Source organism: Barbus barbus (genome assembly GCF_936440315.1).
Source record: "Barbus barbus genome assembly, chromosome: 48".
Taxonomy (NCBI): domain Eukaryota; kingdom Metazoa; phylum Chordata; class Actinopteri; order Cypriniformes; family Cyprinidae; genus Barbus; species Barbus barbus.
The window spans coordinates 11,550,641-11,575,222 of NC_136726.1; the positions used below are offsets into that span (position 1 = coordinate 11,550,641).

The 24,582-nt window shown below is 36.5% G+C and overlaps 3 protein-coding genes across 3 annotated transcripts; 2 read left to right on the top strand and 1 right to left on the bottom strand.

Moving 5' to 3' along the window:
* The first annotated feature begins 24 nt into the window (after nt 1-24).
* LOC306866491 (proline-rich protein 5-like) lies at nt 25-10,912 on the top strand. Its single transcript, XM_079411732.1, has 10 exons — nt 25-419; nt 2,211-2,391; nt 4,459-4,569; nt 4,653-4,733; nt 5,984-6,032; nt 6,131-6,188; nt 6,312-6,403; nt 6,481-6,621; nt 6,860-6,998; nt 8,493-10,912. The coding sequence occupies exons 2-10, from the start codon at nt 2,231-2,233 to the stop codon at nt 9,029-9,031; spliced, it is 1,371 nt and encodes a 456-aa protein (XP_079267858.1). The 5' UTR covers nt 25-419; nt 2,211-2,230; the 3' UTR covers nt 9,032-10,912.
* A 483-nt stretch (nt 10,913-11,395) lies between these two features.
* fbxl14a (F-box and leucine-rich repeat protein 14a) lies at nt 11,396-13,510 on the top strand. Its single transcript, XM_079411611.1, has one exon. The coding sequence runs from the start codon at nt 11,776-11,778 to the stop codon at nt 13,009-13,011; it is 1,236 nt and encodes a 411-aa protein (XP_079267737.1). The 5' UTR covers nt 11,396-11,775; the 3' UTR covers nt 13,012-13,510.
* Nucleotides 13,511-16,104: 2,594 nt separating this feature from the next.
* On the bottom strand, nt 16,105-19,039 carry chrm2b (cholinergic receptor, muscarinic 2b; the record flags this gene model as incomplete). The annotated part of the gene is made up of 2 exons (XM_079412469.1): nt 16,105-16,682; nt 18,217-19,039. The coding sequence occupies 2 exons, from the start codon at nt 19,037-19,039 to the stop codon at nt 16,105-16,107; spliced, it is 1,401 nt and encodes a 466-aa protein (XP_079268595.1).
* Between the last annotated feature and the right edge of the window lie 5,543 nt (nt 19,040-24,582).

The following is a 24,582-nucleotide window of genomic DNA, read 5'->3' on the forward strand; positions in this document are numbered from 1 at the left end:
AGATTGAAGCCCTGTTATTGGATTGAATATGGATTTCAATAGCCTATAGATAGCTTCCTGCTGAGCTTCAACATTGAGCTCATGAAGCGAAACGGAAACATCAGTTTCCTTACTAAATATTAGCATATCAAGCATGAATTTCATTTTTTGTCTCAAGCACATCTTGACCCTTCGCACAATGGCGCGCGTGCACGTGTTGGGGCGTGAACGCGCCACAGTCTGGACTGCAGTCTGGTCAGACAGTCTCAAATAGGAGGGGCGAGTATTGGGGATGCCACAGGAATGAGCCATTAACCCCGCACAGCCCACATCCGCATTTATGGATTAGTTTCTCCTGAAGTGTAAACCATCATATTTATTGTTTCCGTCATCACTGAAGTTACTTAAATATCCCCACTTTGCACGCGGAGCACATGACGGTGAGTGGAAACATTGTTACGATGCACTACTGTTTGTGTGGACTGTTAGAACAGGGAGTTTGATGTTAAACTACGTTTTCCCCCCTGGATGAATGGTGCATTGTTGCGCTGTTTGTAAATAACAAACGAGCCATGATCACCGTAAGGTACATTGAGTACCCAGTGCGTCAATCCCGCCATGAATAACTGAATAACAGCTAGTGATGGAACATGTAACCAATAGAAAATGATGCATTGAAACACGGCCAGCTGGGTTGTTTGATTCGTATCGAGTTTTAATAGAACAGTCACGCGAGAATGGGAAGTGATGCCCTTCTTCCCAAATAGCCTCTCCTCAGGTTTACCCAGACGTCGTCGTTTTACCTGTCTACACTTTGGAAAGGGAAATGGACTCGTGTCCTGGCACGTTCAGCGAACAAAGGGAAACTGGCATGATGCTTCAGGGAAAGTGGAACATAAAGCAAAGTCATATATTTAGGTCGAGGCTGTTGAGATGCGTTTGTGTTTTTTTTCAAAGAGCCCATAAAAAGCTCTCACTGCCGCGTGAGCAAATGATGACAGACTGATGCAAGACAAGTCTTTTGTTGTAGAAGCCTATTTCTTTTGCGAAGCTTCCCAGATGGTCCAGTAGTGGGCGCGGGATGAATTGTGTTGCTGAGGAACACATGGAGAATGAATAACGTAAACAAGCACATCGATCTTTGCTTTAACAGCAGCCGAAATGAATGAAATTTGTGAATCTTCGGCGGAGTAATGGTTTAAAAAAAGAGTTTTTACTGTAGTTCGCTTGTAACACGGCCTCATAATCGAGACTGTTTACCAAATGCTTGCATCAGGGAGTTGTGACATTTAAAGGGATAGTTCACTTAAAATTGAAAATTCTGTTGTCATTACACACCTTCATGTCGTTTCCAACCTGGGGTGTGTTTCCCAAAATCATCATTAGCTACCTATGGTGGTAAGATCCATTGAACTCTATTGGTAACCATAGTTGCTTTTGGGAAACGCACCCCTGTATGAAATAAAATTAGGTTGTTTGAAGTCCATGCTGGTCGTTCTTTTCTTTGCACTTACAATGAATGGAGACCGGATCTTCAAAATGAATTTGAGAACCGGATCAGTTCGATTTGAGAACAAATCATCTAGATGGATTAACCGATTCATGTAACGAAAATAAAGGATAGTTAAAGGGATACTTCACCCGAAAATGACACTTTTGTCATAATTTGCTCACCCTCAAGTTGTTCCAAATTTTGTAATAATTTCTTTCTGTATTTTGTAGAATGATATTTTGAGGAATGTTGTTAAACATTTGATGGTAGCCTTCACTTCCATATGATGGAAAAATACTATAGAAGTCAGTGGCTTCTGTCAGCAGAAGAGAAATTCAAACAACTTCAGCACAACTTGAGGGTGAGTAAATGATGACAGAACTTTCTTTTCTTTTTTTTGTGAACTGTCCCTTTAAAGGGATAGTTATAATTCTGTCATTAATTATTCACCCTTGTATGGTTCCAAACCCATAAGACCCCCATTTTTCTTTGGAACACACATGAAGATATTTTTGATGAAATCTGAGAGCTTTTCTGACCCTTAACCCAAATATCTTAATTTGTGTTCTAAAGATGAACAAAAGTCTTACGGGTTTGGAACAACGAGGGTGAGTAATTAATGCAGAATTTTCAGTTTTGGGTGAACTAATTCCTTAAAGATGCATTCATGAGTTATGCGGGAGTAGCCACCACAACACGCTCTCATTTTGTCTCTTTCTTCGTCCATTTGTGTTATCAGAAGGACCAGAGATGTTCTGAATGAAAGGAGGATCTGGTAGCCTTTCGATAACAATGCTGGAGAACTTGAGCAGAGCCCACATTGATCGACCCGTCCCTAGATCATCCACGTTCAGCTTCTCTGCCCTGTTTGCTCTGCCACACCACCTTCACATGGATGGGAGCAGTCATCCATTCAGGAGGTAAAACTGATGCTGTGAACAGAACTATTAACACACTCACATCCTGCTATACATACTCGTATCCTGTTATTTGTTTGTGGTGTCCTTTGTTTTCCTGTATACCCTAAATAAGCCATATTCCAAAGTTTTCTCACAATATGTGACATTCCTCAATTTACCACCTGCTGAGGTACTCACTTTGTGTATATCAGAATCAGAATTATGCGACAGGACAGGACACAGATTATAAAAAAAAATAATGTACAAATATACAAAATGGACAATGTGCAAATTAGCACAAACAATATACAAAATAGACAGTTTAGTACAGGTATGTTAGGTGCAAATTTGAAATGTAATAAGTGTGTGTTAAATAAAAAATAAAAAGTATGATAGTGTTGTGTGTTTCATGTTTATTGTTAAGAGTTCAAATGTTCATGAGATGGATTGCCTGAGGGAAGAAACTGTTCCTGTGTCTGGTCGTTCTGGTGCACAGAGCTCTGTAGCGTCGACCAGACGGCAACAGTTTAAAGAGGGAGTGTGCTGGGTGTGAGGGGTCCAGAGTGATTTTACCAGCCCTTTTGCTCACTCTGGATGAGTACATTTCTTGGAGACTGGGGAGGGTTGTACCAATGATTCGCTCAGCAGTCCGGACTACCCTCTGTAGTCTTCTGAGGTCAGATTTGGTAGCTGAGCTGAACCAGACAGTTATTGAAGTGCAGAGGATGGATTCAATGATGGCAGAGTAGAACTGTTTCAGCAGCTCCTGTGGCGGGTTGAACTTCCTCAGCTGGCGAAGGAAGTACAACCTCTACTGGGCCTTTTTGACAATAGAGTCAATGTGAATATCCCACTTCAGGTCCTGAGAGATGGTGCTGCCCAGGAATCTGAATGACTCCACTGCAGTCACAGTGCTGTTCATGATGGTGAGTGAGGGGAGTGCAAGGGGGTTTCTCCTGTAGTCCACGATCATCTCCACTCTTTTGAGCATGTTAAGCTCCAGGTTGTTAAGACTGCACCAGACAGCCAGCTCCTTAACCTCCTGTCTGTAAGCAGACTCGTCACCGTCCTGGATGAGGCCGATCAGTGTGGTGGTGTTGCAGGAGGTGCCAATAGTGTTTTTTCAAACCTGCAGTAGAACTCATTCAGATCGTCTCCCAGTTGTTGATTCTCCACAGTGCTGGGGGATGGTGTCTTGTAATTGGTGATGTCTTTCAGCCCTTTCCACACTGAATCTGTGTCACTGGAAGATAACTGGATCCTTAGCTTATTGGAATAATTCCTCTCTGCCACTCTGATCTCTTTTTCCAGTGTGTATTTGGCCTGTTTATACAAGATTGTGTCCCCATTCCTGTAAGCATCTTCTTTGGCCTGTCGGAGCTTTCTGAGTTTTGCAGTGAACCACGGTTTGTCGTTGTTGCAAGTTAGATGAGTCCTGGTAGGAATGCACATAACCTCACAGAAACTGATATATGATGTTACAATCTCTGTGAGCTCATCCAGATCATCAGCAGCTTCAAAAACACTCCAATCAGTAAGGTCAAAACATTATTATTTAGTATCAGTATGATGCCACAGGAGATTACTTGGTTCCAAGTATCAAAATGGGTTAATCAATGGTAATGTAAATTCAATGAGTGCAGACCAGACCAGTGGGAAATGGATCTAAATTTTCCAGACTAAAATCAATAGAGTACAGTCACCAGTGCAGCCTATACATGCATGAAAAATAATAGTTTGTAATATTTATTTTTGATACTTTTATAAAAGTTAAAAATAGAATGAATATTAAATTGTCACTCCCTTATACTGGGAGTGTGACAGAAAGTGTGTTTTTGTGTTGCATAACTATTAAACGAGATTGGTTTATCTTTGTGGGCGTGCGTGTGTGTTTGACAGAGAGAGAAACTAAAGAAAGGATGGAAACGTAATGTTAGGAGGAAGGAAATTGGTTTCTCAACAATAAAACTGTAGTTTCCTCCCCTTCTCGTCTCTAGCTGCATCTTTCCACCTCCTCCCCCTCTCTCACTTGTTGTTACTGTTCTGGACTAACTGAACCATGTTTTATCCCTCTGTTTGAACCATGAGGACTCTGTACCGGTTGAAGTTGGTAAGTTCTCCAAATCTGAGTCAGCTGGGGAAAAATGAAAAGGCTTCACTGGAGGAGAGAGGATCAGGCCCTAATGCCACATGGAACAGGTTAGTGTGGGTTTTGTGCGTAGCGCATGACAATAAGTGTCATAAACTGAGATGTAATTTCACGTCTGTGCGATTTATTGTAGCATTCACAACGCAGTTATAGCTGTATTCCAAAAGAAAGGACTGGCGGACAATGAACTCTATACACTTAATGAAGGCGTGAGGTGAGGAAAAACAGCATGGTATGTTTGTTTATTTTTATAAAAAAAATGGAGGGTAGGTGTGTGAATTATTAATTTCACTATGATGGTAACTGTTAGCAGTGTTTAAAATGTAAACGTTGGCAGCTGTGGAGGCTTCACATTATCAGCACAGAACAATTGTGAGAGGACGCAGAGCTTCAGTCCACTATTATGTAACTGTTATGAGAAAAAATGTGAAGCAATAACATCCCAGCTAAGAAAAACAAACCCACATCATATTTCACCCCAAAATCAAAAGAAAAAAATTATAAATTATTTTTAACATAAATAAAATTAAGTGTATTTTTTGTACCATTAAGATTATATTTTGTATTGTGATATTACATAATTTTTTGTCATAATTAAGCACATTTCCCCCTCATTCTCATTACTGTAATGCATCTGCATTATTTTACTGTTAAGTTTGGTTGTGAGTCTCAATATTTTCAGTGTTTGTCTCTATATGTTTCTTATTAAGATGCACTAATAAAAATCCTTCTGGACACAGTGAATAAAAAAACAATCAGCATAAAGTGAATATAGTAATGATAATAGTACTATTTTTATGTACAAATAATTGTATAATGTATAATTTCTTTTATTAGAGTTTGAGGGGGAAAAAGTGCAAAAATGTACAATTACATGCACTTTCATCCAAAATATATTATAATCAGTTGTATATCATTCAGTCCTTTGTGGTTGGTAAGATTCTTTTTTTATTTATTTTTTATAAAAATTTATACTTTTTTTCCACAAGGGTGCATTAAATTGATAAAAGCTGACAGGATAGACAATTATAATTACTTTTCAAATAATAATTTCATCAAAGAATCCTGAAAAACAATGTATCATGGGCTTCACAACAATGAATACATAAGCATATTAGAATGATTTCTGAAAGATCATGTAAGACTGGAGTAATGATGCTGAATTTTACAATATTGCCGTTTTTACTGTTGTTTTTTAAACATCAAATAAATGCAGTCTTGGTGAGCTTAAGATATTTATCAAAATCTTTATTTAAAAATCTTACCGAACCCAAACTTCTGAATGGTAGTGTATACTGTATTTAAATTGTATGTTACTGTATATATTGTTACAATTATTTATATATATATATAAATAAAATATGAACATGGTTTTGTCATTTAAGTCAAATTTCACCTATATATAGGTATAATGATTTCTCTTCTGAAACGTGTTTAAAATGTTTTAATATTTTATTTTATCAGGCAGCTATTGAAAACTGAGTTGGGCTCATTCTTTACAGAATACCTCCAGGTAAGATATTAAAAAAACAATTCCCCAGAGATGCGTTTGTTCTAATATGTACATTTAAAAAAACAAATACATTTCTTCCCTCTTTTCCTCATTCTCAGAATCAGCTTTTAATTAAAGGCATGGTCATTTTACGGGACAAAATAAGGTTTTATGAAGGTATACCCTCCCATTTTAAAGACAAAACACATTCCTAAAAACTATTTTTAATGTTAATGTCATTACACAGTATGTCACTTGTACACAAACAATACAAACAGTTTTTCTTCTGGCTGAAAATAGGTCAGAAGTTACTGGACTCTTTGGCTGAGACGTGGGACTTTTTCTTCTGTGATGTGCTCACCATGCTTCAAGCCATCTTCCACCCCATCCAGGTACAGTCTAGTCATCCTGTGTGAAATAATTGGTCAGACATCAGTTACAGCAGTTATGTGTGTTCATGGCATCTCAGGGGAAGGAGCCATCAGTGCGTCAGCTGGCCCTGCTGCACTTCCGAAACACCATCACCCTTAACATGAAGCTGGAGGAGGCTCTGTCCAGACCGCGAGCCCGCGTCCCTCCTTCCATCGTCCAGATGCTTTTGGTGTTACAGGTACACATCTTCTTAATCATGTGAAAGATCCAGCCATATTGTCATGAGCTGCACCCAGAGATTATAACATAGTGACTTAAAAAACGGGTCATTTGCGATGATTTCAGCAGTTGTGTCATATTGAGTGAGACATTAATCATAGGCCTTGTGCGTCTCAACTACAATGACTGTAATTAATATTTCAAAAGGGATAAAGTCAAAGTGAAGCTCATAAATATGTAATCTTCGCGTCTTACAGGGAGTTCATGAATCCAAAGGTGTGAGTGAAGAATACCTAAAGTTGGAGTCTCTTATTCAGAAGGTGGTGTCGCCGTACCTGGGCACGCAGGGACTGTGTTCACATGAGTGTGGCGCCTCTCAGTGCTCCTGTGTTATCGGTGAGAGAAGCAATAATCTGGCATTTTGAAAACCCAAAGTTTCAGATATCCAAAGAAGAGAACTTTAGGGTTAGTTCACACAAAATAAAAAGGCAGCTGAATACAGTTATAAACAGTAATATTGTGAAATATTAGTACACTTTAAAAATAACTGGTTTTTATTATAATATAATTTATTTCTGTGATGCAAAGCTGAATTTTCCGGTCTTCAGTGTCACATGATCCTTCAGAAATCATTCTAAAATGCTGATGTATTGCTCAAGAAACATTTATTATTATTATCATTGTTGAAAACAGTTGTGATGCTTTATATTTTTGAGGAACCCATGATCCATTTTTTTCAGGATTCTTTAATGAATAGAAAGTTCAAAATATTTGAAACCAAAATCTTATTTAACATTAAATGTATTTACATTTATGCGAGTTTACAGTAGTTACAAAAGTTAAATTGATAGCTTTTAAAGCATCAAAAAATGTTACTGACCCCAAACTTCTGAAAAGTACTATATATTTTATACATGTGATTTATAATATAATTTTCAGCAAAAAAGCTGGGAAGGACAGCAGTGAAAATGACCAACATTTGTATTTTAATAATGCAAAGAAATAAAACATTATTAAACTGTCCACCACTACTTTTCAGTGGTGGTCCTCATAATTTACACACACAAAATAATTCAGTAAAACATATACATTTATAATGTTTAGCCTGCATCATAGAAATACAGAAACAACTATATTTAAAAAATATTTAAAGATCAAAAATGAGTCTAAAAAAAGAGCTGTTTTTATGTATTAAGACACATTTATACTGTATGAGGAAAGAAAACACCACTATATTAATATTAGAATATTAATTAATATTATAATATGAATATAAAACACTATATTATAATATAAATAATATAGCATGTTATTTCCAAAATTAAATAACTGGCTACATTTAAAATAATATCTGGAAAACATTTATTTTGTGTGTTTTTTTTCTACATGTTGTTAATTTTAGCTGTATAAACCTAAAGAGACTGATTTTAATTATATTCTAATTGTTTTTAAATCTCTTTTCACCATCAATATAATTTAAAATGACAGTTGCAAGGAGAAACTTGATTAAAAATCCACAAATACAATTATATATCTCAAGAAATAACATATTTCACAAGGGAGGAGAGATAAACAGAAATAAATATTGTTTTTTACTCATTTAAAATTTGTTTATTACTGTTAAAAACTAAGGCTGTCAGCAGAATAAAAAAGCAGAATAAATCTATCAATATCAAATGTGTAAAAACAATACATTAAACTTGCATTTATTAAATGGATGAACTGTCCCTTTAAAAATCTTGCAAGGATGTTCTCCACCCATAAACATTTACTGCCTTGATCACTTGTGATTCAGCCACTGGTATCTATAAAGTTTGTCAGAACTGTACTACTACTGCTGTGTTCAATTAAAAAGCAGTATATCATTATTAATTTCTTAAATGTTTCCAGAGAGTCGTTTGCAGTATTGCTGGTCCAAGTCTGCAGACCTGCCCTCCAGTAATCCGGTAGTGCGCTCCAAGAGTTACAACATCCCCATGCTGACCCCCGTAGTCGAGTACGACTCTGAAGTGAGCTCTGTGGGCAGCGTCGGCATCCGCCGTCACTCTGCGTGTGACGTCACTTCCTGCATAGAGCCCCAGGGCTATTCGGCCCTGTCTGTGGGAATAGAGACCAGCTCGACCCCCAGGCTCTCACTCGATCAGGACCTCACCCTGTCCGGTGTGATGCGAGGGGCCACAGGACAGCCCGCTCTGATTTCTCCGCCCGTCTTCATCCACTCCTCTGCAGGGTGTCTGCATGCAGCAGATGCCCCGATGGCTTCATCCGAGGTGGACAAGGCGCTTTCGTCGCCCCCGAGCTGCTCCTCCAGTCCGGAGACTATTGTAATGCAGGGTCTGGACTCACTGGAATCGGATCCTGACGGAATCTTCATCGACTTTTCCCACTGCCGCTCCGATTCTTTCGGAACGAGCAGGAAAACTAGCTGATGGAATCAATTGCTGTGAAGAATCCATTTCAGATGTTTCAGATTATAAACTACCACTATTTTCTGTGAACTTGTGAAGTAGCTATGTATGTTGTGATTTTTAAAGCTGGAATTTCATTCCTGCTTTGCGCAAAAGCCAAGGCTGCTTTGTGGGAAAAATGGGAGCAGACTCAATTTAAAGTGATTGTTTTCATAATGTTCCAAACCTGTGGATGATTTTTTTTATTTTTCTAGTTATTCATAGACAATAGCTGTGGAATGTCTCAATTTTAATTAATACACATTTTACTATATATCATTTATAGAGGCTTATTTCCACAATGGAATAAAAAAAAATTAAAGAGTGCGGCTTTTTAACTCGCAATTTAGAGTTTATATCTCACAATTAAGACTTTTTTCTTTTTCTTAGAACTGCTAGATTGCAAGAAAATTACAAGAAAAAAGTCACAATTATGTTATGTTTTGTTTTTGGCCGAAACAAAAAAAGAATTGAAATCAAGTCAGAATTCAGAAAAAAAAGTCTGACGTCTAAGAAAAAAAAAACCCTTAAAACTCAAAATATTGAGGGGAACAAGTCATTTGCGAGATGTAAACTCGCAACTATGAGTTTATAGTTTGAAACTGTGAGACAAACTCGCAATTGTGAGGGGAAAAAAGTCCATGGCAGAAATAAACTTCCATACTCCTTTTGTTTAAAGTTGTAGTCACATTTACTGTTTGTCGAATTTTCGCTGGCAAAATCCAGTTATTTCAGTAGGAACTCACACAGTTGGGAGTTTCACGTGAGGGAGAAAGAATTCGCAATGCTTTCATGTTTTTCACATGGATTTGTCACGTCGACCATCAGAAAGCTGATTGGTTTATACGTTCTTTGTGTGAGGTGTGCTTCGTACATCAATACCCAGTCAACAATAGGCAACTGGCCTTTTTATTTGCTAAATTATGACTGCACCTTAAATGAGCTTCACGTATTGTAATGTGTTATGAGAGGACAGTATGCCTAAATGTAGAAATCTCTTCCGTTATTGTCACTCTTGATCACATGCACTATGTATTGTCATAGGGCTTTAAACGAACTACATTTAGTGCTTTTTAATCATTGTCAAGATAACCTGCACTCTTAATGGTATGAAAAGAAATTAGTCTCTTAATCTGTGAGAATAACAGTGATAGTACAGTGCAGAACATTGTTCGTCTTGAACACACTGTTTGGTTCTTAAGCTTGTTGCTTTTTTATGTGATGATAATGAGCTGCCTGGAAGTTAACAGGGTTTGCTAATTGAATGTGTTAACAAAAACTCCCTTTTAGTTAGTTGATAAAATACAGAAAGATAGTGTTAGATGAAACTGGACTGCAAAATGTTACTTTTTGATTATAAGAAGGTATTCATTAATTTAATAAGACTATTATCTGATTTCTTTAGAATTTCAGAGTTAATTTAATTGCTAATTACGCATAAGCATAATTGTATAAATGCCTATTCCAGATTATGAAATTGAAATGATGCGTAAAAGCCCCATTGTATAAAAAAATAAGGTACTTTAAAGAGTTTTTTTTTGTTTCTGTTTTCTATGTAAGCTTTTTGATTTAGGTTATAAGATAATGAATTTCTCTGTAGTTTTATAGATTTGAGATTGAGCATGCTTGCATAGATTTTTACACAAGCAACATTTTTTAGAAATGTAAAAAGTTTACAGTGGTACTTTAATACCTTGCACTGTCATTTCTGAAGTCTGTGCTTACTTTCATAATGAATTTGGAAAGTTACTTTAATACCCTAATATCATAAAGTTTACAAACAATGACTTGTAAGAAATATAAATTTACGACCAAAAACATCTGCCTTTTAAAAATAAAACGTGCCAAGACTTTTTTCAATGTAAGTGATTTTTAGTGTTGTTTAATTTACTTGTAAGAGCTAAATACATGATTCTATCTATCTCTCTCTCTCTCTCTCTCTCTCTCTCTATATATATATATATATATATATATATATATATATATATATATATATATAAATAATGGAAGATTTTTAGAAGTATCACGTACGAACGTATTTGCGTCATGACGTAGAGATTCACGTTTTGTGAACCAATTCTTTGAAACTGTTCAAAGGAACCGATTCGCGCAAATGAGTCGCACTTCCCATTACTAAAAGGGGGGGTTGTTGTTGTTTTTAAAACATACCATTTTAATTCACTTGAGCAAATGTAATACTTAAATGTTTTAAAAGAAAAATAATTAGCTTTGATATACATCTCAGACCTTTTTCACAAAACCATACGGCTTTTTTAATACAATAAAACAAGCCCGCTGAAGAGTTACCCTCCCTGTTTTGAATAGACGAAGACAAAGGCTACCGGAAACCGGATAGTTTTCGTCAAATGGCTGATTTGTATTCACGCGAAATCGTTTGTTTTCTCCAACCGTTTACGTTCAGTTTTTCAAAGTCTTTTCTGCGAGTTTTTACATGGATCTATATTTATGTTTCCTAAACATGCGGCGCGATCTGGAAATAGTCGCTACGAAGACCTGGCGGTGCAAATACAGCGAAGTAAATAAGCTGGTTATTCCACGCGAATGAATTCCAGACCGAGTTTTAAATGCAACAGAGCGCGTTGGGTTTTTATTTTTGTTGTTCGTTTACCTCCATTTCTCACGACATTTCTTTTACATGCGGTCCTCGCCGGCAGAAGACCAGACCTGACTAATAACTTCGCTAAGCTAACGAGCCGCTCTTAGAAATGGAGATCCACGTCTCGAGCCTCTTCCCGGAGATCTTAGCGATGATTTTCAACTACCTGGATGTCAAAGGCAAAGGCAGGGTCGCGCAAGTGTGCACGGCGTGGAGAGACGCCTCGTACCACAAATCCGTCTGGAGAGGAGTAGAAGCCAAACTCCACCTGAGAAGAGCAAACCCATCGCTGTTCCCCAGCCTCCAAACCAGAGGCATCAAGACAGTCCAGATCCTCAGCCTGAGGCGCAGCCTTAGCTACGTTATCCAGGGCATGCCCAACATCGAGAGCCTTAACTTGAGCGGATGCTACAACCTAACGGATAACGGCCTGGGACATGCGTTCGTGCAGGACATCCCGTCACTGAGGGTACTCAACCTGAGCCTGTGCAAACAGATCACCGATTCCAGTTTGGGCAGGATCGCGCAGTATCTCAAGAACCTAGAGCTGCTGGATCTCGGCGGGTGTAGTAATATCACAAACACGGGGTTGTTGCTTATCGCCTGGGGCCTTCATAATCTCAAAAGCCTGAATTTGAGAAGCTGCAGACACGTCTCGGACGTAGGCATCGGACACCTGGCCGGCATGACGCGCAGCGCCGCGGAGGGCTGCTTGAGTTTGGAGCACCTCACTTTGCAGGACTGTCAGAAACTGACCGATTTGTCGCTCAAGCACATTTCTAAGGGCCTAAACAAGCTGAAAGTCCTAAATCTGAGTTTTTGCGGTGGCATATCCGACGCTGGCATGATCCACCTGTCACACATGACCCAACTCTGGACTCTGAACTTGCGCTCGTGCGATAACATCAGCGATACAGGAATCATGCATCTCTCCATGGGCGCTTTGAGGCTGTATGGGCTGGATGTGTCGTTTTGCGACAAAGTGGGCGACCAGAGCCTGGCTTACATCGCGCAGGGCTTGTACCAGCTCAAGTCCCTGTCGCTTTGCTCGTGCCACATCAGCGACGACGGGATCAACCGGATGGTCCGGCAGATGCACGAGCTCAAGACGCTAAACATCGGCCAGTGCGTGCGGATCACGGACAAGGGCCTCGAGCTCATAGCGGATCACCTGACGCAGCTGACCGGGATAGACCTGTACGGCTGCACCAAAATAACGAAAAGAGGACTGGAGAGAATCACGCAGCTGCCCTGCCTTAAGGTGTTGAACTTGGGACTTTGGCAAATGACCGAGGTCAAGGGTTTAGGAGACGCGTCTGAGATCCTGCCCTGCTACACCTCGTAACTACCTCAGCGTCGCCAGCGATGTCTTGGTTTTTTTCTAGAGACGTGTATTATTTTCTGAAGACGTCGTGTACTTTTTTAAGCCTGTTCGGAAAAGAGGCTTGATGTAGTTCAAATTGAATCGGCAATAAAACACTGAACAGCCTTGCTAATGGTATAGTCTGACGGTTCCCTTTGAATGCCTTTGTGTTTTTCTGTACTTTGTTTTAGAGCTTCATATTGAGGTAAAATATATTTTATTCTCATTTCCACTGACAAACGCTTTTTGTCACTGCCTTTAAGTATTTATCCTGAAATACCAGCATTATACTGTAAATTGAAGAGGAAAAATGTTTAACACTTTTGAGTAGACCAGGATGGAAAACTTGCTTGTTGGTTTTATGTGATTCCTCTCTGGTAAAATGGAACATATGCAATTTAAACTTTGTTTAAAAAAAAAAGGCCAGTTGTCAAGATGTCTGTTTATTTTCATATGATAAATGATTAAAGCTAAAATTGTTTTTAACTAAGTTGTTTCATTCCTTATATATATATATTTATATTTAAATATTTTGTATTCTCCAGGTCAATACAACACTCTGTCTGAATTACATTTCTTTCCATAATTTTACAGTTTTTATTTTTTCCCACCACACATATGTGAATAAACACTTTAAAAAAAACCTAAATAACTAAACAGTGCATATGTATATATACATAAGATAACATGATAATCAAATGTGCTTTATGTACATTTAATTGGTGTGAAAGTGAAAATTATATTATTTTCATAATCCTATACATTCCAAGCTCACAATCAGAAAAAAAAAACTAAGTAAATAATTTTTTAAACATGCAGAATATTGCACCACTTAGAAATTGCAAATAATTATGTTTTATATATATGTATATAAATCACTGATTCTTGAGACATGGGACAAAACCAGCAATTGTAACTGCTAATAGGTTTAAAAATGAAAATATTTTAAATTGTAAATGTGATGGGGGGGATTAATGATAGAATGTATTTAACACAATTATCCCCTTCAATTTAATTTTAGCATTATTATATCAAATCTATGACACCTACTGTCTTCTCACTACATTTAAACTGTGTGTCCACAGAGAAGGGTTCAATCATTCATATGCTATAAAATGGATAAAAAAAAAGTTTTTTAATAATGAAAAAGAGCTTGTTTTATATATCTCATGTCAAAGCAAGGTTGATTTTTAATGATACATGCTTGTTTCATAAGGTTTCAAAGTTGTGTCCCCATTTTTTTGTCAGACGTTCATTAAAATGTAAAAAAAAAAAAATCAGGGTAGCCTATATCAGGGCTCTGGAAAGTTTCAAAGTTTAGAATATTTTAAATCCTGATGTTAATATTTCCTGTCACAACCATGATATGTCAACACCATCTTCCAATTTCTGAGGAAATTATTTGATAATTGTATTCTCCTGAAGCAGGTTCTATTAGCATAGCATCAACAGAGAAAACAAAAGGGCTACTACATGAGCTCCATTTGTTTTGTGAAAGAAATGCTAAATTTGTCACCACCGTAAGATTTTGATGTCTGATGATGGTGACATTCAACGTGAAGCCATCATATTTTTGTGGTTTCCAAGTCATTTTTGATTATATTAAATATAAAATAGTGTTTAACTTTTCTAATACTGTATAAATACTAAATATGTGACCTGACAGCGTATATTGCTTTTGTGGATTGATAACCATCACTTCTAGCAGAGTTAGGGTTGAGAGAACATAAGGCTAAGGGAACACATAACACTGGATAAAACGGTTCGTTTGTATTCTGATCATGTTTTTGGATCATTTGTTAAGATGTTTAAATGTGAATATTAAGATCCTGGTAAATGTAAATGGATAGAGGTAAACAACTAATTGTTTTATTTGTTCATATTACTGTTTTTAAAAGTTACCGTGTTAGCAGATGCACGGCAGACATACTGTTCTGAGATGAGAGAAAATAGACCATTTGTGTTCCAAATATATATCAAAATACTTAAATGTGAATCTTTTATAAACAATATCATATTCGCTGTTTGTTGTTTTTGTTTTAATACAGTAACTGATTTATTCAGTGTATTAGTTCAAAGGACTATTCAGGTTTCCGTCATCACCATCAGATTTGTCACCTCTGTCAGATGAATATTTTGATAATATTTCATTATGATACTTTATATTTGTTGAGGAATAGTTGGTCACGTGTGAAAGTGCAATCTGTCTGCTAACATGAGAATGTGTTTTGAAATGTCAACAACATCTTGATTGCTGTTAAAGATAAAGTTGAAATTATATTACACAGTCCAAGGTAAAAAGCACATTTTGATTAAAAAAAAAGAGAAACATTGGGAGGTTGCATCAAAGCACAACTCAGTAGATTAGTACACATACAAGGTTTTATTTTTTTAATTTTGCACCCTGTTTTGTCCCACTTCTCAAATATATAAATGTGTAATAATGAAACACCATTATTGGCTTAATTACTTGAATACTAGGAAAATGAAATTAAAGTCACATTGATAGAGATTACATGTGATTTTCTTACCAAATGCATGCGCTGTATAGGTCTCTTTGGTTAAAATATACAATAAAATCAGTAATATTGTGATATAATATTACAATTTAAAGTAACACTTTTTTATTTGAATAAAATAAAAAATTTAATTAATTTTTGTGATGTAAAGCTGAATTTTCAGCATCATTACTCCAGTCTTCAGTGTCACATGATCCTTCAGAAATCATTCAGATATGCAGGTTTGCTGATCAGTAAACATTTCTTATTATTAAAGCTGAAAACAGCTGTGCTTCTTAACATTTTTATGGAACTCTAGAACAGTAGTGTGATTTATACATGTTTTAGCAAGAAGCTTGGAAGGGCATCAATGAAAATTACCAATATTTGTATTTTAAGAATGCAAAGAAATAAAACGCAGCTGCTTTTCAGTAGTCCTCCTCATAATTTGGCTGCTGAAATATCATAAATGTTTCAACAGCCTGGTATTTTCAAACCTAGGAACGGATCCAAACTGCCAGCCTCGGATATCATCAGTGAAACTGTTTATAAGTGCATAGAGCTTTACCCCACAGTCTTAATGTTTTCTGGTGGCATGAATATTCCTGTATTTGCATGTCAGCAGCTGTTTGAAGGTGTTCTTGAAGGTGACATTGCACAGGGCATAGCAGGCTGGGTTCACCGTGCTGTTTATGTAGCAGAGCCAGTAGCCAAAGGTCCACATCGTGTTTGGAATACAGGCCGAGCAAAACGTGTTGATGAGCACCATGACATTGTAGGGCGTCCATGTGGCTGCAAACGCCACCAGAATGGCCATAATGGTCCTTGTGACTTTCTTCTCCCGCGATGATAAGCTCTTGCTCTTCTGATAGCGTGGCATGAGAATCTTTTGTGACACCAGACTCAGCCTTTCCTTCCCGTTGGTCATGTCCTGACCTCCGTTGTTGGGTTTATTGGTGTTTTGCATGTCCTTTTGGGATGTTGTTCTGAAGCAGGTAAATTTGACCCAACTTCCTGTGGCCAGCGGAGCTGATTGGTTCTGACGGCTTCTGATGTCACTGTTAGTGCTTATGGATACGGCCTCTTCATCCCTCTGATTGGAAGAAGCGAGCACACTTCCAGATAAAGAGTCATTCTCACTCTCACGCTCTTCTCCTGCAGGTGGGTACAGTGAGATCTTTGATGATTATGAGATTTAACTGTATTTGATTCTGCAAACTGTGAAAAGAACACAATACTGTATGTGGCCTGCTGCCAAGCTCCCAAAAGGACCATAAAAGTATCGTAAAAGTAGTTGTATGTCTTAGCAGATGTCTTTTCTCATATGGCTTCAGAAGACTATATAGAGCACTTAACACAGGTCCAAAGACACTAAAGTGGCTGTGAAACAACAAAAAGATGTTTGAAAAAATAATTGTTTTTAAATATTTTATCAATGATTTTTAACATATTTAGTGATTTTTATATTTTAACAATAAGATTTTTTAACAATAAAAATACACACACACACACACACATCTATAGACAGACAGACAGACATTTTTTTGTATTTTTTTATATTGCTATATACATTACTCATATTATTTTTAACAATTATTTAATTTAGTTTATTTTCAAACAAGACAACTTTAAAAATAATGCTTTTTGCATTTTAAATCTGTCTTTATACATGATTATATATATACCTGCCTTTATATTTTACAAGGGGAACATGGGATTGTTTATTTTTCATTCAATCATTCGTTTATATATTTATTTATCTAAGTAATTAATTTTTTTTTTCTTTCCTGCATCTGTACTGTATTTTCCATCAGTTTATTATATCTAAATACTTACTGCTGCTTTATTATTTTATTATTTTTACTGTACCTGACTTTTGTTACTAATTGTATCTGCTGTCATTGACTCTTTTCTCCAATGTATATTATAAAAATAATAAAGAAATAATAAAGAAAAAGAAAAAAGAGGGGGGGGGGTCATCATATTTGGGTGTCCTTTTCAAACATTTAATTGAATATTAATTACATATTATTCTAGTATCTATTTTGAATTAGTGTTCATTTTAATTTAGGTTTTAATATTTGTATGTGCTTTCAACTTTTTTTGTTTTTGTTGTTTGTTCTTTTAAAAATATTTCTGCTTAGTTTTAATTCATTTTTATTTAAGTTTTAGGAATTTCAGTACTTCAGTTTATTTTATTTCCGTTGCCAAAGCAACATTTCTAATTTTTGTGTAAGTTGATTCGGTTTTTCCTCTAATATTTATATTTTATTTTATTTCATATTTATTTCAATAATCACAAATGTTGTAATGAAATGTATTCATTTTTTTTTTATTAACTTTAGTTATCAATAACAACACTAATTGAAAAAGTTTGGAAATTTCTAGTATAGACTATTTTTATGCTACACTCTAAAACAAATTGGTGTTATATAGCACTAAAAGTGGTTCTTTGGCTCTTAGGGGAACCACTTGGTTCACATCTTGGTTCTTCAGTGGTTCTTCAGCGGTTCTTCATCGGTTCTTTGGTATAACTTTTCTTTGGTTCTTTTTTTTTACACTTTTGTCTTTTTTGGAGCTTGACAGTCCTTGGTCTTTGCATATACATTGTGTAAATCATTATAGAATTCTTCATTGAAGAAAAAAGGAATACAGGTTTGGAACAATGAGAATATTTGAACTTACTTACCTGTAGTGGCATCTGAAGCACTATGCTTGCGTAAGACCATTTCCTCCCCTGCTAGGATCGACTTCCTCTCCGTATTACTCCCAGTTGTGGGTCCAGCCAGGCCTCCATCATTACTGACTCTAGATACTCTCCGGTTGTCTCTGCTTCGGACGCGGCTGCGGCTGGCTTTGGAGATCTGCCAGTACAGTACAGTCATGGTGACGACCGGCAGGTAGAAGGCAGCAATGGCTGTGCCGAAGGTCACCACGGCATTGGAGAAAAACTGGATGTAGCACTCGCCCTCAGGAACCGTCCGACTGCCTGTAATGAACTGCCAGAACAGGATGGCTGGAGCCCAGAGAATGAACGACAGGATCCAAGCGGCAGCGATCATCATACCTGCCATCTTGTGGGTCCTTTTGACCGGGTAGCTGAGAGGTTTGGTGACGCAGAAATATCGGTCAAAGCTGATGATGAGGAGATTCATAACGGAGGCGTTGCTCACCACGTAGTCCAGAGCCAACCAGAGATCACACACCAAAGCTCCTAAAGGCCAGCGGCCAGTCACAATGTACACAGTGTACAGATTCATGGAGAAAACGCCGATGAACATGTCAGCACATGCTAGACTGAACAGGAAGTAGTTGTTGACCGTCTGGAGGTTCCTGTTGACCTTGATGGAGAGCATGACCAGCACGTTGCCGATAATGGTGATCAAGCTTAAAGTGCTCAGGCCAAGAATGATGAGAACGAGCTCGACAAGTGTGAATGGACTGCCTGGGGAAGAGTCGGTCTTGTTAGCATGGCTGGAGTTTGGAGAAAAAGTAAAGTTGGAAGTCTCCATCCTTCCTCATCACAGGACATGCACAACAGAGCCTAAGGGTTAAAAAAGAATATTGTTACTTACATTTACAGATGTTCTTACTTGGGTCAGTAAGCAACCGCATGGCCAAAAGCACCCTAGAAACTGCATAGCAATGGGATAAAGGCCATTTAGAGAACCATAGCAACAGGATAAAACTATTTAACTAACTCTAGCAACTGCATTAGCAACAGGATAAAACCATTCAGAACACTATAGCAACAGAATATTAAATGCAAAAAAGTTACATCTGGAAACAAATTGTTAGATCTTTTGACATTTTTGTGTCCAGGCCAAGGTTTTTATAGTTTTATTTTATTTCTGTTTATTTTTAGTTTGTCTTTGTCTTTTTCAATATATTTTGTATCAAAAGCTAAAACTACAAATTATTATTTTTTAAAACAAAATATTATAAAAATAAATAAATAAATATATATTTTTAAATTTACATATTTTTTATTATAGTTAGTTTTGAAGTCTTAAAATACTTTATATTTTGGTTTAAATTTTTCCAATATTATTTTTTTTCTAAAATATTTCTGTTTAGCTTTAAAATAATTTTATACTAGTTGGCAAGGCAACATTTCTAGTTTTTATATTTGTACATTTTTCTTCTAAGATTTATATTTTATTTCAGTTTTATTTCAATTAATGAAAAGTTTTTTTAATTCAATAATTTTTTTTTTTTATTAATCTTAGCTAACAATAACAACATTAAATAAACAAGTTTTCAGTTTGTCTTTTCAATTTTCAATATATTTTGTATCAAAAACTAATACTAAAACTTTATTTTGAAGAGTCATAAAATGCATTTGATTTTTGTTCCAGTTTTTTCAATTACATTATTTATATTTTGGTCAGTAAATAATTTTTTTAATCTAATTTTTATTTCATTCATTTCATTTGGTTAACAATGGTTTATATACTTTTGGGGGCGACTATATATTTATTGCATCTTTTAATACATTAAAAATACAATAAATTGTTCAGTGAACATCAATGCTTTCTTTAAAATGCACAAAACGCTGTTAAAAAGCCCACTCCTGTTTTTATTGTTCAGAATATTACAGCCCGTACCGTGTAGAGAGTGAACTAGCGTGCATGTGTGCGGATGGAGTCTGTTTGCCAAACATCGTTCTCAAACAGAGAGTACATCTGTATTGTTTTGTTGGGCTCTGTTCTGCCAGATTTCCATTAAGGCACAGGAGAAGAGCCTCATATTGATGGGAGTGATAATACCACAGGGAAAACATGACTAACTCTGATATTATCACACAGAGTTTAATGTAGCTGGATGAAGGAAAGGACTCTGATGATAGTATGTCTTATTTACTGTAGCCAGGACGGCCTTTGAGGAACAATAAGCTTATTATCTTTAGCAGGACAGCATGTACCGCACTTCATGCTTCAACTTGGATCAGCACCAAAAACTGCATTCTCAACAACCAGATTTCACAGGTTTTGATGAAAACATGTTAGCGTGTTAACAAACAGCCAAAACCAGTTGACTGGTTTTAGCCGGTTTAAGCTAGCGGTTTTAGCTGGTCTCCCAATCTGGATGAGCTGGGGTGTTGCTATGTGTTACTAAGTGTTTTAGAGGGTTGCTATGGTGTTGCTGGGTGTTCTGGGTGGTGTTTAGCATGCTACTATGTGGTTGCTAGGGTGTTGCTATGTGGTTGTAAAGATATTCCGTTTTTTTAGCATGTTACTATAGTGTATGGTTGCTGATGTGTTGATATGTGGTTGCTTAAGTGTTTAAGAGGGTTGCTAGGGTGTTCTGGTTGGTGTTTAGCATGTTACTAGTCTATGTGGTTTCTGGGGTGCTGCTTCTATTTTTTTAGCATGCTTTAGCAATTGTTTTTTTTTTTTGCATTATCTATTACTGCTAATTAAGCAGCTCTTCGTAAAATCACCTTGGGCGGAGCTATATGTGATTTAATATAATGCACACAAATGGTGTATGTTGTTCATATAGGTGAGCTCCTGAACAAATATGTACTCTGTTAATGAGAGTTTGGGTTGATTTTGAGTGACTGAGGTTTTGTTTTTACTACTGTGCTCAAAAGTGAATGGCCCTTGAATGGTTATCCTGTTTGTAAAGAGTAGATATAGTGGGATCTGGTCATCATCACTCTCGGGATAAAAAATAAAGCTGAGGATGTGTGCTGGTGCGTGTTTTATATTCTCTTTGAAGTATAAATGACATTATGAACTAATCTAATATGAATAATGTGAATATGGTGCAACATATTACTGAAGCTCTTGGTATTTGTCTGCTGTTTTAAGTGAGACTAATAATAGCACTAATGTGCTGTCACATTTGCTCACATCTCAGAGACCAGTTCTTGTTGGCAAAAACAATGAGGACAGAGAAAAATATCAAGATGGAAGGTATTAAAATGTTAAAACATAAATATTCATTTTTTATCTTAAGATTGTGCTGATTTCAGTCACCCGTCTTCACCCTCCTAGCTGGTGCCACAAGGTCTTGTTAGAAAGCCAGGGGCAATACAGCACAGCCATGTGGGAAATATCTCAGTGCTGTGACAAAGAACAGCAATCTTAGCACCGGTGATAAAATTTGTATCTTGGATTAGTTTGTGTGTGTATGTTTGTGTGTTTGGCGTCTGAAATTCTTTACAAATTTGTTTTATAGTGTAGGGCAGCACGGGGCTAGTTGTCACACTTGTTACTCTAGTGTCACATGGTAGGTTAGTTTTTGAAAATCACTTTCTGCATAGGCACATACTTCAACCATTATTGCGCAGGCAAAAAAATACAAATATAAAAAATACAGTACAAATACGTACATTTTTGTGACAACATGCCCCAATAGAGAACCTATATAGGGGTAAGTTGTCACAATTGAACTTGTTATAGACTTTTCAGCTAAATTTAAACAGTAAAACAATTATGAAATGCAAAAAAATTAATGAAATATCAACATTTTCACTGTTATTCTCAAAAAAAAATTGTTAAACAATATTATAGAGTTTTACGTAATTTTAAACAATAAAGCATTTATGAAGTGCAAAAAAGTAAAAGGTAACGCAAAAATATTACTTCAGCATACACGTTGTCATAAAACACATGGCAACATGTGACTTCATGTTGCACTCCTTTAACATTGCTTGTGTAAATCATAAAAAAACAACTCAGCAATAGTAAAAACAAATATCTAATACCTTATTTCTGCCGTCAGATGTCCTTCATCGTCCATTCATATCTTCTATGGGTGCATATGATTGTCAGTAGCATCCGTCTTGTGTGAGGATCAGGGTGAGCTGTCTGTCTGTTGTTCTCTGCAGTGACAGTCTGTAAATGAGCTCTATGAGTGTGTAAACGTGAGGGTGGGCTCTAAACATACCTACATGAGAGGCCAGTGAACTTAAGGAGCATGGTAGAGCTTAAACATGAACAGAACAAATGGCCCCATTTGACCCCAACATCTATCTATCTATCTGTCTGTCTGTCTATCTATCTATCTATCTGTCTGTTTATTTATTTATCTAACAACAGTAATAGGCTGGAGGGCATAGCAAATCCCTTCTTCCATAGACCTGCTCTTTTGGTGGTTTTCTACAGAATGATTTGGTTTCGGGCTGCTGTGAGCAGTTACAGCTGCCCGGTGGAAACATTTGCTGTCAGAACGTTCTGTCAAACATCTCATCACAAGTACCAAGAGACAAAACCCAGTCTCAGGTTCTGTTAATACTGTGCATTCCCCAGTGCCACCAGACCATAGGAAGACAACTACTGTCCTACTGACATTGTTGCTGAAATACTGCATGCTGGTTATACCACACTGACAAATGCTGAACTACTGTTTCTTTTTAAATGAAAAAAAATATTTTTGCTTTAAAAATATAATAATAATAATTAATAACCAATAAAGCTGTAAAATTGATCAAAGCTTTTTGTCTCTATTATTATCTCTATATTACCTCTATTAGTATTATACTACCTTGATTACATGTTCATCATATTAGAGAAGTATTCAGGTGATTGTGTGTATGAATAATTATGAATTATTTGTTTCTATGTTTTTTTTTTTCTTCTGTTTGATCTGTAAGCCATGCTGTTGCAGTGATCGGCCGCTTGGTGGTACTGCTGAGCAGGGAAACACTGAATACTCACTGTCTAGTCTGCCATATACAGTAGAATTCATCTCAATTCCTGTAAAATCTCTTTCCAAAGTTAGCTTTTTAAGAAATGAGAACAAAGGTAAATCAGCAAAATTTTTACAAAACGACCATGAAACTTGCATTAAGTGCATAAACGAATCATTAATTTAAATAAAACAGATTGCAAAGCAAACCCACCGCACCTTCAATGCAATCACAATCACAAACACTCACATACGCACACTTATCCCCTCAGGTCCCGTCTCAGCAGCGTCTCTACATTAAAGCAGCACAGCAAGCAATCAGTCTCCAAGCTTAACAAGTCTCACCACGCTGCAGAAACAACAATGATCCCTATTGCCTCTTCTCACCACTTTAGCATAAAGACGCATACGAGATTACTGCACCCTGCCATTTCCAGTGCAAAATATGTTATTAATTCAAATATACCTAGTTTATTATTTTTTAGTTCATTAAAAGACATGAAAATGCAAGCTTCTTTTGTTTTAACAATAAAATATTGAACAATACGGAGTGCTTAAGGGACATGGTGGTGGGAAAAATTCGGGGTGGGAGGAAAAAATATTTTCAAATGTTTTGCGTTCTTTAGCAAACCGTGCCTTGAACTAAGCACTGACGCATTTCTTTATTTGAGCCCAAGTTCAAAATAAAACTCTATGAACCGCTCCATTGTGAACATACAGAGCTGTATGAACCACTGCAAGCTGTAAAATAAACAGGAAGAGTTTGTCCGAACTCAACTGGTTTTGCCAGAGAACGCAAATCATTTGAAAAATATTTTTTCCTCCCACCCCGAATTTTGTTCCACTCACCCCGAATTTTTCCCACCACCATGTCCCATAAGGGCTCCGTAATAAAGGACTCTGTAGGCAACAAAATTATGGTTTGAGGAAAACTTTGAACTAATGCAAACACACCAATCCTAGTGCAAAATATGATGTCACTTTATTTAGGCCTATTTTTTCAAATTATAAAAAAAAACGTTTAAAAGGATTGTAGTAATAATACATTCATGTATTTTCATTATACCATTAATACATTCATATAAAAGTCATCTTACCCAGCTATATTAGTCTTTATGTTTTTAGATGAATAACCCTATAATATACATGTAAAGAATCAGTACAAAAAGCTAAATGATGACTTTTCCAGGGGACATCTTTCAGTTTTTCATGGTTGAGTTTTCCTAGAATTAAAACTAGTCTGTAATTCAATGTGTATTCTACAGTCACAACAATGAATGGCATTATAAATCAGTGTAATGAATGTTCAGTCGCTATGATTAGGCCTACTCTCATTTTAAATGGGTTGAATGCTCCCTTCCTTCCATTGTGGTTCTTTAGGAAAATACAGTAGTCACGGATATGTGGGGAAACTTTG